The 12,546-nt window shown below is 36.2% G+C and overlaps 1 protein-coding gene across 1 annotated transcript in view; it reads right to left on the reverse strand.

Moving 5' to 3' along the window:
* Positions 1-570: 570 nt before the first annotated feature.
* Positions 571-12,546, reverse strand: part of LOC103809956 (cadherin-18) — a 69,690-nt gene continuing 57,714 nt past the window's right edge. Inside the window, exons 8-9 of the mRNA XM_009082830.1 lie at positions 2,448-2,699; positions 571-1,061 (exon numbers count right to left, since the gene is read on the reverse strand). Of these exons, the coding sequence (XP_009081078.1) occupies positions 571-1,061; positions 2,448-2,699 (743 nt within the window). The remainder of the gene's footprint in view (positions 1,062-2,447; positions 2,700-12,546) is intronic.

A 12,546-nucleotide genomic window follows, 5' to 3' on the forward strand; every position in this document is an offset into this window, starting at 1 on the left:
CTGCTAATTCAATAAGATTAAATCATCAAAGGACCATTTATTTAGGAGGACAGGTGTGGCTTATCACCTCTGTAAAGGAAACAGACTGGTAGCTTTTCTCACACTGATAGTAAACCCCATTGGCTACCTCACATTGGAATCACAAGGCCTAGAGCACAGCTAGAATTGCAACATCACAGCCACCTGCAAGAGATTTGCTCCTCGTTAGCTATCTTCCTAAACAGACATGACCATAAACTTACTGTAGCTTGGAGATGTTAAGCATATTGCAATAAAAATGTCATTGCTTGGCTTTACTTTAGGTATTGTTGCAGATACGGTACCACAGACTTTATTGAGCAATTAAAAAAAATACACAAGGGACAATAGTTTCTTTTTTCTGTATTTTTCAAAATTTGACTTTCTTCCAATTGGAGAACCCAGTTTCAAATATGAAAAGGGCACTTGTTCTACAGTAACTGCATACAACTTACTCAGTTCCAGTATTGTATTCATTTTTTTTTTTTTTGTTACCATTGCTGTCATTATATGTCCAGTTGTTTAGGAACTTCTCTGTTCTGGGAGTTACAACTAAGTTGTTCTCTCTGATTCTATTTCCCCATAGAGTTCAGCTAGCTTCTTGAACTCAGGTCCCCAGTCTCCAAGGTAATTATAATCCTGGTCAGAGTGTGTTGTGGCCGAATCCAGAGAGCTGATAGATCCAGCTTCTGATCTATGACCCTCATAGGCATATGTCTGCAGGGAGTCATACGGGGGCACGCTGGGGTCCAGATCAGCCTCTGCCAGTCTTTGTTTAATGAACTCCTGAACATCTATACTGTCAAGGCTTGAGGAGGGATGATGCCTTGACACAGGCTTTGCTTCAGGACGAACATCCCTCCGGTATTTTAGCTCTTCAGCAGCAGATGGATTCCGCAGTGCTGTGATGTCAAATGCTTCTGTATCTTCCTCTCCACCGCCCTCATCATCATATGTCACAACATTTTCCCGTACGTCTTCTTCTGAAATGATCAAGGGCTCCTTCTTGCTACGTCTTAAGGTGATGAAAAGGACCACAATTGCTAAAGAGAAAACTGCAGATATTAGATTAGGTTTACAGCTTACTTCTGAATTAAGATGATATATGCTACAGAAATAGCAGACACTAAGTCAAAAATACAGAGGTGTAATATTTTCAGGCTAATACTGGTATTTGGAATCATTTCATCTGGCATGTGTCTGTAACATGCCTGTACAATCTGGAACAGAGCTTACTTATTCCTCCAGAGTGTCAGCAAAGACCACTCTTCTAATGTTTTCACTTGTTTGTTGTTTTGGGCTAATTTTTTGGGGGGTGCAGGGGGGTTGCAGGAATTTCTTGAGCCAATAATGAAATCTGCTACTTAGATTATTAGGGATCTTATAAAGAACATAAATGGAGACAATCTTCTTTCAGGTAAATGAGAAATGAGTAACTGGAGCTGACATTTTTAAGAAGCATTGTCAAGGGCTTTCAGTGCTTCATTAAAACCAATATTTAGCACATATATTGAATTACCATGAAAAAGGTTTATTTTTTTCTCTTATGAATATACAATTTTGTATGATAAAATATAAAATTATAAAGTATTACTATGTATTTTAAAACAGCCTTCTGACAAGGAAGTTCTGAAGTAAGCTGTAATGAAAGCAGTCTTTAGAAAATAGAGAGTCTTTTGGAGAAAAGTCAAAATTTCTCAGAATCTCCTATATGGTTCACACGGCAATTACTATCTCTATAACAATGAAGAAAGGCATATGAGTAGCACAGAGGTATGTACACAGCAAGTTGTGCCTCTGATGGAAAAAAAAAACCAACAAAACAATATTAACCAATAGATAACATATACATTTGTCTGGGAAAAAAACCCCAACAAAACTAACCAAAAACGCAGTCAAGAAAAAATGCACATGCAATGGTATTTATCTTATGGGCCATCTTACAGTCTCATATGCCTCTCACCCCTGTGGATAATGTTGTACATTGCTAACAGCTTATCCCACAAAGGTAATTAAGAAATGGCTTTTGTACAGTGCTAATGGTACTTCTTACAGTGCAATAAATTTCAAAAAGCTTTCCACATCTCTTTTCTATCATTTTTCACACTGTTCTGGACATGGAATTAGAGTCAGTTGCTTTTTGAAATCTTTCCAAATCACAGAAAAAAGATCTGCAGTGCTAATTACTTGATAACCTCTGAAAAATAATTTCTAGTGGATTCCAAATGTTCATGAATGTACTTTAAAGGCATTTTCCCCTATTAATTTTAGCTAAACCTTTCCCCCCTAATCACAGCTATGTGTTTCTAATTACCTCCTACTACCAGGCAGCCACTGGTTCAAAAGCATGCCGTACTAAAAATTTCTGCCCTGTCACATTCAGAGAGCCAGCAGAGGGATAGCATTACTTAATATTGAAAATGGCTTACCAAGAAGAATGACGACGCAGAGCAGGATTGCAATTAAAGCTCCTGTGCTCAAACCAGCTGAGGAGAGGAAAGCTTCAGCATGGCAAGTTCTCACTCGTCCATCTCTCTCACATGCACAAACCCTAATGGTGAGGGTACTGCTGCTGCTGAGAGGGGGCACTCCACCATCAGAAATCAAAACTGGCAGGTAATAAACATCTTGAGTGGTTCGACTATATCTCCTTCGTCTTGTCACAATACTGGCTGTATTATCTGCAACATTAAAACCAGAATAGCATTTCAATGAAGTAAAATACGAAAAAACGTAATTAACTGTTTGTTTCCCATCAAGTAGAAGCACAGGGCATCTTAAAACTAGACAGTCCTAATCTGTGAAAACACACAGTCTAGAATTAAAATCTGTCAGGCAGTACCTGTGGTCAACAGAGGAAAAAGATAAGGCAGTGGAAAGTAATTAGCATTACTCAAATAAGATAAATTAAACTCTTGTGCTTTTACTAGAGTCTAAATGAACTCTGACAAACATTTTGAGTCCAGTCTGAAAGTGTTTTAATCCCATGTTATCCTGTTGGTAGTATATGGACACTTGTCAATTTGAATACCTGGAATTCTGAGGATATGAGTTGTGGAATTTGTTCACAACTCAAAATCCTCATGACTATCGTAAGAATGTTAAAAGGTCTTTAGTAAAAGCTAAATACGACTCATGTTTTGCTACTTGCAACAGGTTTGACAGTTTAAGTGAACTTTCAGAAAACATCTGAAAGGATAGTGGTCGAAGACCCATGCTGTGGAAAGGTCAGGAGGAAGAGGGAAGGGAAGAGGGATGGAGGAAGGTAAGGGGAGGGCAGGAAAGGGAAGGATATTACAAGCTCTAAACTAGTAGACATTAAAGGTAAGTAAGCAAAGGGGAGATAGTGACATAAGATTTTGTCACCATTACGCTACTACAGGTCCATCTGGCATATATTGCAGTCAAGGGGAATCTAACGTTTATTACACACACATTGCAAGAGCATTTATAGGCACTAACAAGGATAGGAAGCTGCAGCTCATATCCCTTTAAGAACATGAAATTAAGTCGCATAAAGAGCGTGCAGGAAAAGAAATAATATATAGTCATATATTATATCCACACGTGTAAAATTTATTTTCAATTTGTTGCCACCACTTTAGAAGTACTGGCCCCTGAATAAAAGTCCAAGACAAATCAAATAAAATTGGAGACAGTGAGAATCAGAGTCATGAGCAGTTGCAGAGAGAGATAGATGGAGACTGAGAAAAGGAGAGAGATTAGGAGAAAAGAGCTTTCCTCTTGTACTGCTTATCTATGAATAACAGTCACACAGTTTCCAAATTGTGTGGTTGTGAGCTTGGAGTTTTTTAGCAAACAATAAAGGGGTGGTAAGTATAAAAATGTATCTGCTGGGTTTCTCTTCCTATTACAAATAAACAAGTAATTTGCTTTATAACCACTGTAGCTACAGCATTAAATGGATTAATATAATCTATGGAAAATTAAATCTGTGTAATTTTGTGAAAATCTAGTCCAATAGTACAGCTAGTGTGGCATATTTTAGTTCATCAGACTGTTTCATGCATATTTGAATGGACGAGTTAAGCTTTTGTTTGAACTGGATACAAGCTCTTTTTCAGGTTACTGCTCTTCATGCCACACCTTCTATCAACCTCTGCAAAATTTTAAAACATTCATTTTAAGCCACATCTGCCAACATTTTGTTTTGCATATTATTTGACAGTGGAGCTAAGAAAAACTAGTAGTATAGTCCCACATCAGCATAATACCATAAGATATTTGGTAACAGGTTTCACAAAAGAAATATATAGATGAGCTAGGAAGTGATACCCTTGCTGCTAAGCCATGAACTGAACATTGAAGTCCTCTACTTCTCCACAACACCCAACCCCAATCTTCTTGGAAATATCCAGTATGATGAATTTCCTAGAAACTCACTAGGTGTTGTTCTTCTCACTTGGAGTGGGTGCGAAATAAGATTGCTATTTACATATTTATTTGCTGTAGGTTTTGAAGTCCTATTCTACTTGTTTATGTCAATGTATATTTTTTATGACTGATGACACCAGATGTTTATTATGCTGTTTATTAAATTTACAGAACCTTACTGGAACCAGAATGAGATGAAACCATTCTTTCATCTGAAAAAGTCTGACACAGCATGAGCTCATCATGCTATGGAAGTGATATTTCCATAGAGGTTATAAAATGCCATACTTACGAAGTTATTTACTACACACATACCTGTCCCCCACAAATAAATTAAACCCCATTTTTAATAACATGCAGTGGTGATTAAAATATATACAGTAAATCTGTTGGGGTTTTTCTTAACATAGGGTTGTGGAAATTATTCCTATATACCTACAGCATATGACATGCAGAATTGTTTCTTTCATTTTTATAAAACCTCTGTTTAACTTTCCTCCATATTGATTAATCTGGGCTTATGAAATTTTATCAAAACATACTGTGGTATTCTAATTAATGCTAATTTTTTTATTATCTTACTGTTAAGAAATGAATTCTTTCCACATTATTCTGCAACTAGACTAGGGAGAAAAGTGTTCTGTGTTATAATCAAGTCAATTGATTGAAGAAATCAAGCTTGATATCATTGAAATTCAATATAAATTTATTGTATAATAGACTAAGCAGTGGCCTTAAGGCCATACTTATAGACCATGCCCACCCATGAAATTCTTGCTAAGCTCTGCCAGTCTAATGTTAAGATATATGAAAAGCATATTCTTATTTTTCAAATTTTAAGCAGCTTATTCTTTAATATATGTAAGGTCTTCTACATTTAATTAAATACTGCACATGAACAATCTCTGTGATCTATTCTAAAATACTTCTAAAACAAGAAAATACTCTTATGGAACACAGATTACAAAGAGGTATGGTGCCTGCATGTCTTTTAATTTTCCAACTCATATATTGACATAATCAGTGGGTAAAGTAAGCAGCTGTTTTATCTTTCTCCTACATAATGCTGCATAAAAAATTTGCTTGTACCCTGAACTTCCCTAATGCAGCTGAAGGACATCAGTAAAGTCTTCAGTGGTTCAAAGAGGGAAACCACCATAGACTACAAAATGATCGTCACCTGGTCCATTTGCCAGCTGCCAAAGCAGTGGCAAATTGAGATCTAGATACAGCCCAAGACCAGAAATAAACTCACATATCTGTGATTATGAGGGAATTACAAATGAATGCATATTTTGCATAAAAAATAAGTTAATGTTCAGTACATATACGGTGATGACTGATACTTCTGCCTTTCTGTATTCAGAAAAAAAGATTCACATCATCACTTCTTCCATTGACTTCCACTGACTTTCTAGTTATTCAGAATACAATCTATAGTTGTTTCTGTTTCTTGAAATGCAACTTATTACAGATTATTAGCAGAGCTCTTCTCTAGCAATTTATCTTTTCATGTCCTGCCGTTGCTGGTTGTTAAATAAAACAAGACTGGGGAGCAAGCATGGTCTCTGGAACACCGACTGTACACACTGATGAATTTTGGCACTCTCCCTGGTATTTTGTTGGTCTGGGCAAACTAGAACTCTCTCACATAACACTCAGCCACAGTCAGTGTTATTACACTAGGGACCCTTCTCAGCAGGCAGTACGGAGAAGAGTACACCAGGTTTGTTTCCTCCCACTTTTCAGAGTGCCTCAACATTATTCCAACAGCCCACTGATCCTTATGCACCCCTTAATAGCCTCACACTACACACACTGCAACTCACTGCAGCATGTAAGTTCCTTCTGTGACATGAGAACACTGTTCTGTTGGGCTGCAATACAACTTTCACATTATTTCATAAATTCAAAAGAGAAAAACCCCTCCATAATAAACCATAATAATGAAATCTGGACTCCATTGCATTCTACACAGGGTCCAGAGGATGTACAAGGCCACTTGATCACATTCAATTCAAACATTAGATTTCTGTAGAAATAGATGTTACATGGCATATACCCAGGAGTTCCTGTTAGAAGTATTCTCAAAGAAACAATGTAAAGCTTTTCCTTCAATGTAATTTCACAAATTTGTACACAAATAATAGGTATGATCATAATCTTTCAGGCACTGGAATGGAAATTTTCTGATCCAAATATCAAGATGTTAATTCTCACTATTACTCTATTACAGATCTACATGTAGTAACTCTTAATGCATTGTGTGTACATATAAATAAAATATTGGAAAGCAACTGAGCTCTCACATACCATTTTTTTCTCATTAAATCTCTTAGAATATTTTACAAATAAGATATCTAACATTATTTTCAAAGAAGGAAACCCTAAGAACTGATTTTCCATAGGTCACTAAGAATCAAGGATAGCAGAAAATTATCAAAGCTAATCATATTGATACAGACATCATGTCTCTAATGTTCTACTCAGAGATCTATTCTTGAGGACAATTGTACATATAGGTATGACAGCTAAATGAATGGACAAAAAAAGTTTAGCCAAACTGCAGTACTGACTGCAACCTGACAACCATTTTAATGTCCTAAGCTTTCAAATTTTACTTATGTTCCTTATAAAAAAACATTGTAGGAACACACTGAGAGAGGGGCTAGAAAGACTGCAACTTTTAAGAGAAGAACATAGCATGGAACAAAAAAATCTCACAAACATTAAAAGCTACAGAAAGCCAAGTATGAAGACAGACACTGGTGCTAGAGGGTATGGTTTAGGGGTTAAGGGTTGCAGCAAAGTGGCAGGTTAGTGTTGGACTTGATGATCTTAGAGGTCTCCTCCAACCCTGATGGTTCTATGTGTCTATGATTCTGTGACACTGACGACCTAGGAAAGAGTTTACTGATGGGGAAAAAAATGGGTTGTATCCACAGCAGTAGTCTGAAAAGGAGGCAAGGGGTTATGTACTGAGAAATTTCTTTGATATCTGAAAACAGATAGAGCAGATAGAGAGGGAAGAAAATGTATAGGAGAGCAGCAATAGCACCAGGATGATGAGAACTACAGATCTGATTCTTCTAGGCCTGAAAGGAAAGACTTGTTTATCTCAATAGATTTAAATGGTGAACTCCACCCCTGAGGAGTATGATAAGAACCAGGGCTCACTAGAGATGAAAGGTCTGACTGCTAAGGGAAATTAACAACCCATAGGGAAAAAAAAATTTCCCTTGTGGCATACATTGCACCATTTAATGATCTAAACTAATATTTGGGTTGCTTTTTGCAAACATGACAACTAGAACTTTAGACTGATCTCAAGGGAGTTTGAGGTTACACATGGGAAAATCTGCATGGCTCTAATGCAGCAGCTCTTCATACTCTGAAGATGTGGTAGTTTACTAAGCCAGACTGCACAAGGCATAGAAGGCTGTTGCATACATTGCACCATTTAATGATCTAAACTAATATTTGGGTTGCTTTTTGCAAACATGACAACTAGAACTTTAGACTGATCTCAAGGGAGTTTGAGGTTACACATGGGAAAATCTGCATGGCTCTAATGCAGCAGCTCTTCATACTCTGAAGATGTGGTAGTTTACTAAGCCAGACTGCACAAGGCATAGAAGGCTGTTATCACAGTATTTTTCCCATCATCTCCACCTTTTTATATTGAGATTCTGAACTAGAGGAGAGAAAGGTAGGCATAGGAAAATCAAGCAAGCAGAGGTAGAATGATAACACCACGGAAAGTGACTACTTGAGCACTTGGAGGATGCTCATTTATTATTCACGATTTGAGAATTCCATTGACATACATTACAGACACAGACAAGAGAAATGGAAGTAAAATCTTGTTTATATCTTAAGGCATGTTTCCTATTTTCAGTTCTGCTTATATCAGCAATTCAACTACTATAAATTTTATGAGAAGTCGTAACTAATTAAACCCAAAGAAAATATATTGGATTGATTTGCATTTCTTACATTTCTAAACTTAGAGAAGTTAATTTGTTTATGTGAACTATATTGACAGGCATTTCTGTTTCATTTCTTTACTGATAACTCTTGCAAATACTTTTTCTTTTGTGCTGGCTTCAAAGCTATTGCCAATGGGCAAAAAGCTATTGCAAGTTTCTAGTTCAGTGGGTAGCAAAAATGAAAAGCAACATAGAAGAATTCTGGGCCTGAAACATAGCTATTTGTTTTTGGTTGGTCTGTGAAACACCAACAGGTTGCAGCCCTGAAAAGAAACGTAAGAACCTATATATTATGCACTAACGTACCTATGTTATTTCTCTTAGATATAACTTTTTTTAATAAAAAATTACAAATTTTGTTCAGAGGTCTGAGGGGAAAAAAGATGTCCCTATATGTTAGCTAGTCCTGGGCTTCTGTTCATTGAACTCATGGTAGAATTCCTTTTTAGTTTTCATATGTTGATTCTGTCAGAATATCTACTCAGACAATCAATCTGTTTACAATAGCAGCACTTCTGTGAACTGTACCTACAGTCACTATGCATAATGCTAACTTTGCACTTTCTCAGATACCATTTCACTCTAGTTACAACTGGTCTCCTTTATGGGATGATATTTCATGGAAGGTCGGTAGTAACTTGCAATACTACATAACCAGAGTAAGCATGCCACATTGATGCAGATGAAGGCAGGAACTATGTAGCTATTTCCCCCTCATGTTGGGTTGCAAAGTGGGGGTTTCAACTGACCCTTTTTAATCTGTCAGATTAAATAGAACAGCTAAGACATGGTCTGGTATCTGGTACACTTCTTTTAAAGCCCTAAAGTCAGTTCACTGGCCTGCTACAGACACATTGTGCAGAATGGTAGGAGATAAGAAAGGCAGAGAGCTAAACAGAAGGTTCTGTAAGGAAATTGACACAGGGCTAGGATCGATTAGTCTCTGGAGGTTACTCTCTTTCTCAATAACAGCAATGAGAACTTCATTTCTAAATTTTTTTAAATCTTAAGTTTTTAGGGGGGTTTGTTTCTTTTTCTTTACTATTTTTTGATCTGTGACACAGAAAAAAAGTTTATATGTCACAGGCATGGGTGGATGAACACATTACAAATTTCATTTTATACAGATGCAGTCAAACTTATTGTGCTTCAGATTTTACAGAAAACCAAACCTCTGCTTCTGCAGGCATTAGTGTACCTTCTGGAATAACATGAAGAAAAAAGAATCTCCAAAGTATCAGAAAAAATGGCATACCTTTATTCCAATTCCAGAATATTCTCCATCACTAGGCAACATTCAAAAAGCCAGATCTTTGAGATAAGTGAGCAGAGGGGAAAAATAAAACTGCATATACTTTTGTGATATGAAACCTTTGTCCTGAAGAAATAAAAGGAGAGGAGAACAAATGCTAAGCATTCTCTAGGGAGTTGTTCTTCCTTGAAACTAAGGTAAACTTTGCTATCAGAAGTCAGCAGTCTCAATTTATTAAAGTAAGTGAATTCACAAATATTATTGGCAGTGTTGGGTGAATGTGCCTAGTATCTGCATAAATACTTATTGTCCAGAAAATTTACAATACCCATTGAAGCATCCATGGTAGACTGTATCTTGTGATAAAAACCACCACTGGCAAAACAGTGCTTTACAGTGCATAAGATTCTTAAATGTTCTAATTGAACTGTTCTCTGAGGGTTCAATCTTCTTCCAGCTCCCTGAAAAGTGTTATGTAACTGCTGAAAGAGGTCTCTAATTAAAGTAACAAATTAGGCAGAGAGAATGAATTATTTTAACTCAGAAAGAGTGAGTATGTAAATGTGTGTCTATATACTAAGGGTTGGGAATATCATAATCATGATATACTCATATGCATTTTCCATCAAACTAACAAATTTTGACAAATATAGCAACCATTCTTTAAGCATCTGGAAAAATATTATGATTCTTTCAGGGGAAAAAAATAAGTACTGTTTTAAAAGCAATACATAGAAACAGCTCTGTTATGAAGAATTTCTGTCATCTTTCCTCTGATTCCCTGACAGAAGAAAGTTTCATCCCCATATTGCTCTGGCAAGTTTCTAATGGGATATCCAAAAGCAGATATTTCTGATTATGCAAAGAAGTGTAAATGTGACATATTACATACAAATGGACAAAGGATTGAAAAATTATCAGTGAAAACATCCTAAAACACAAAGTGAGAACACAGACAACAATGAAATTAATTATGTACCATCTGATCTACACATAAAAGCACAGCCCAAAAAGCATTTGGCTACATGGGTTTTAGTAGAAATTGCAATACTTTTCTAGGCAGAATAAATTGTAAACAACCCTGTATTCATTAAAAGGCCTTCATAAGTACAATTCCCTAACAAACAAAAGGACATCTTCCTTGGGTTTTTTTCTCTAAAACTGAAGAAAAAGTTTACAACTTAATGCATTTTCCTTGTACAGCAAAGAAATGCTATTCCAGTTCTTGTTCTGCCTTTTTTACATGAGTACAGATACAGCATCATTTTCTTGGCTGTCCTCTTGTTGATACTCTTAAGCCTTTACTCTCTCTGAATAGTACTTTTTTTCAGTATGTAATAAAACTCAAAAAGCAACAAAGAATCTCCTCACCTTAAGAATCCAGTAGGGGAAAGTATCATATTCTGTCTTTTCCATTTTTTTCTTTAAAATGAAAATTGTAACACAAAAAAGAATCCATAAGGTGATCCAAGCAATTCTGAAGTTCTGCTGGACTGGATATTTGGTACAGCCCTGTGACTGTCTCCTGACTTATATTTCCCTGAAGGTTTTAAGCTTTGCATTATGTAGATGCATATTCAAAGAATGGAGCTTTAACATTGTGCAGATTTTATTGAGAAAAAGCACAAGTTCAGGTCCAAGAGATAAAGGTTTAACTGGTCATATGATCAATTATCTGGACTGAGGCTTTAACACCTATTTCCTCTGCTGGAGCCATAGATTATTGACCTGAATCATACGCATGATGAGATTGCATGTATGTCTATACAGGTAGGTAGGGTCAAACTATGAAATCTTATGCTCATGCAAGTCCCAGATTTCAGTCAAAGTGCATAGATATAAGCATTAACAGCTGAAGATCCAATGCACTGCTGTGGAGTCTTTCCATCTTATAGCTCTACTGTTAATAAAGGAGTTGAGGAACATTCATGCAAAAGTCTATTTGGGCTCAAAGGAAAATCTGTTGTTCTGGGCTATGAAAGCAAGGGGGGAAAATGTCTCCTGAGATTTTTATGAAATGAAACCTTTGTCCTGAAGAAATAAAAGGAGAGGATGACTGGATTTGAAGATGATTGCAAGAGAAATATAGCTTTGTATTGACAGATACAGCTCCCACTGACTACCACTTTCAATGTGACATCAAGATTTTGTTTTTTAGGAATCTGCAAAACATTACTGAAAGCCTTCTAAAGGCAATTTCTGTAGGTTTCTTTTCTTAACAAACCTAGCATAACAAACAAACAAACCAACCCCTCAAGAATGCCAGCCTTTATAGAATTATAAAATCCAGAAGTAAAAATAGCAGCTGTCTTGTGTTAGGAGCATTCTGATTATTTCTAACAGCTGATGCTCAAAAAAATGTGCATTCAGAAGTGCAAACTCATCACAGACATAAGAAAAGCCTTTTCTTCACACCTTCTCTCAGCTGTTTTCTACAATACAAAGCAACAGAAGTTCCATTTCTGAATAGGAATAGATGACAAATATGAAAGTTATAAACACATGATAACTGTGTATTGTGAATGCACTTTATATATGTTTCACTGATATCTTATGTATGTATTGTATTACAAAGAAAAGCTCCCACTAAAGTGAGTACAGTACAATTAAACAGTACAACAAAGGGTCATGTGCCAAGCAAAACAGTAACACTGCATTTGTCTTTAAAATAAATTTCTTGTTATGATTTGAGTTAAACTGTCATTAACTGTGTTAATTATATGGCTAATTCGGAAGTTGCATTTCTGAAGTCTCTGTATGTGTGAAAAGTTTTATCCAAGAAGTGTATCTCCTTAGGTGAAATAAAGACATAATGCATAACAGGCCTTCACCTTAAAAGACACCTTTTTTAGTTCCTTTTCCTACTTCCCTGTCAAGTCCAATTTAGGATAG

Source organism: Acanthisitta chloris, unplaced genomic scaffold, assembly GCF_000695815.1.
Source record: "Acanthisitta chloris isolate BGI_N310 unplaced genomic scaffold, ASM69581v1 scaffold979, whole genome shotgun sequence".
Classification (NCBI taxonomy): domain Eukaryota; kingdom Metazoa; phylum Chordata; class Aves; order Passeriformes; family Acanthisittidae; genus Acanthisitta; species Acanthisitta chloris.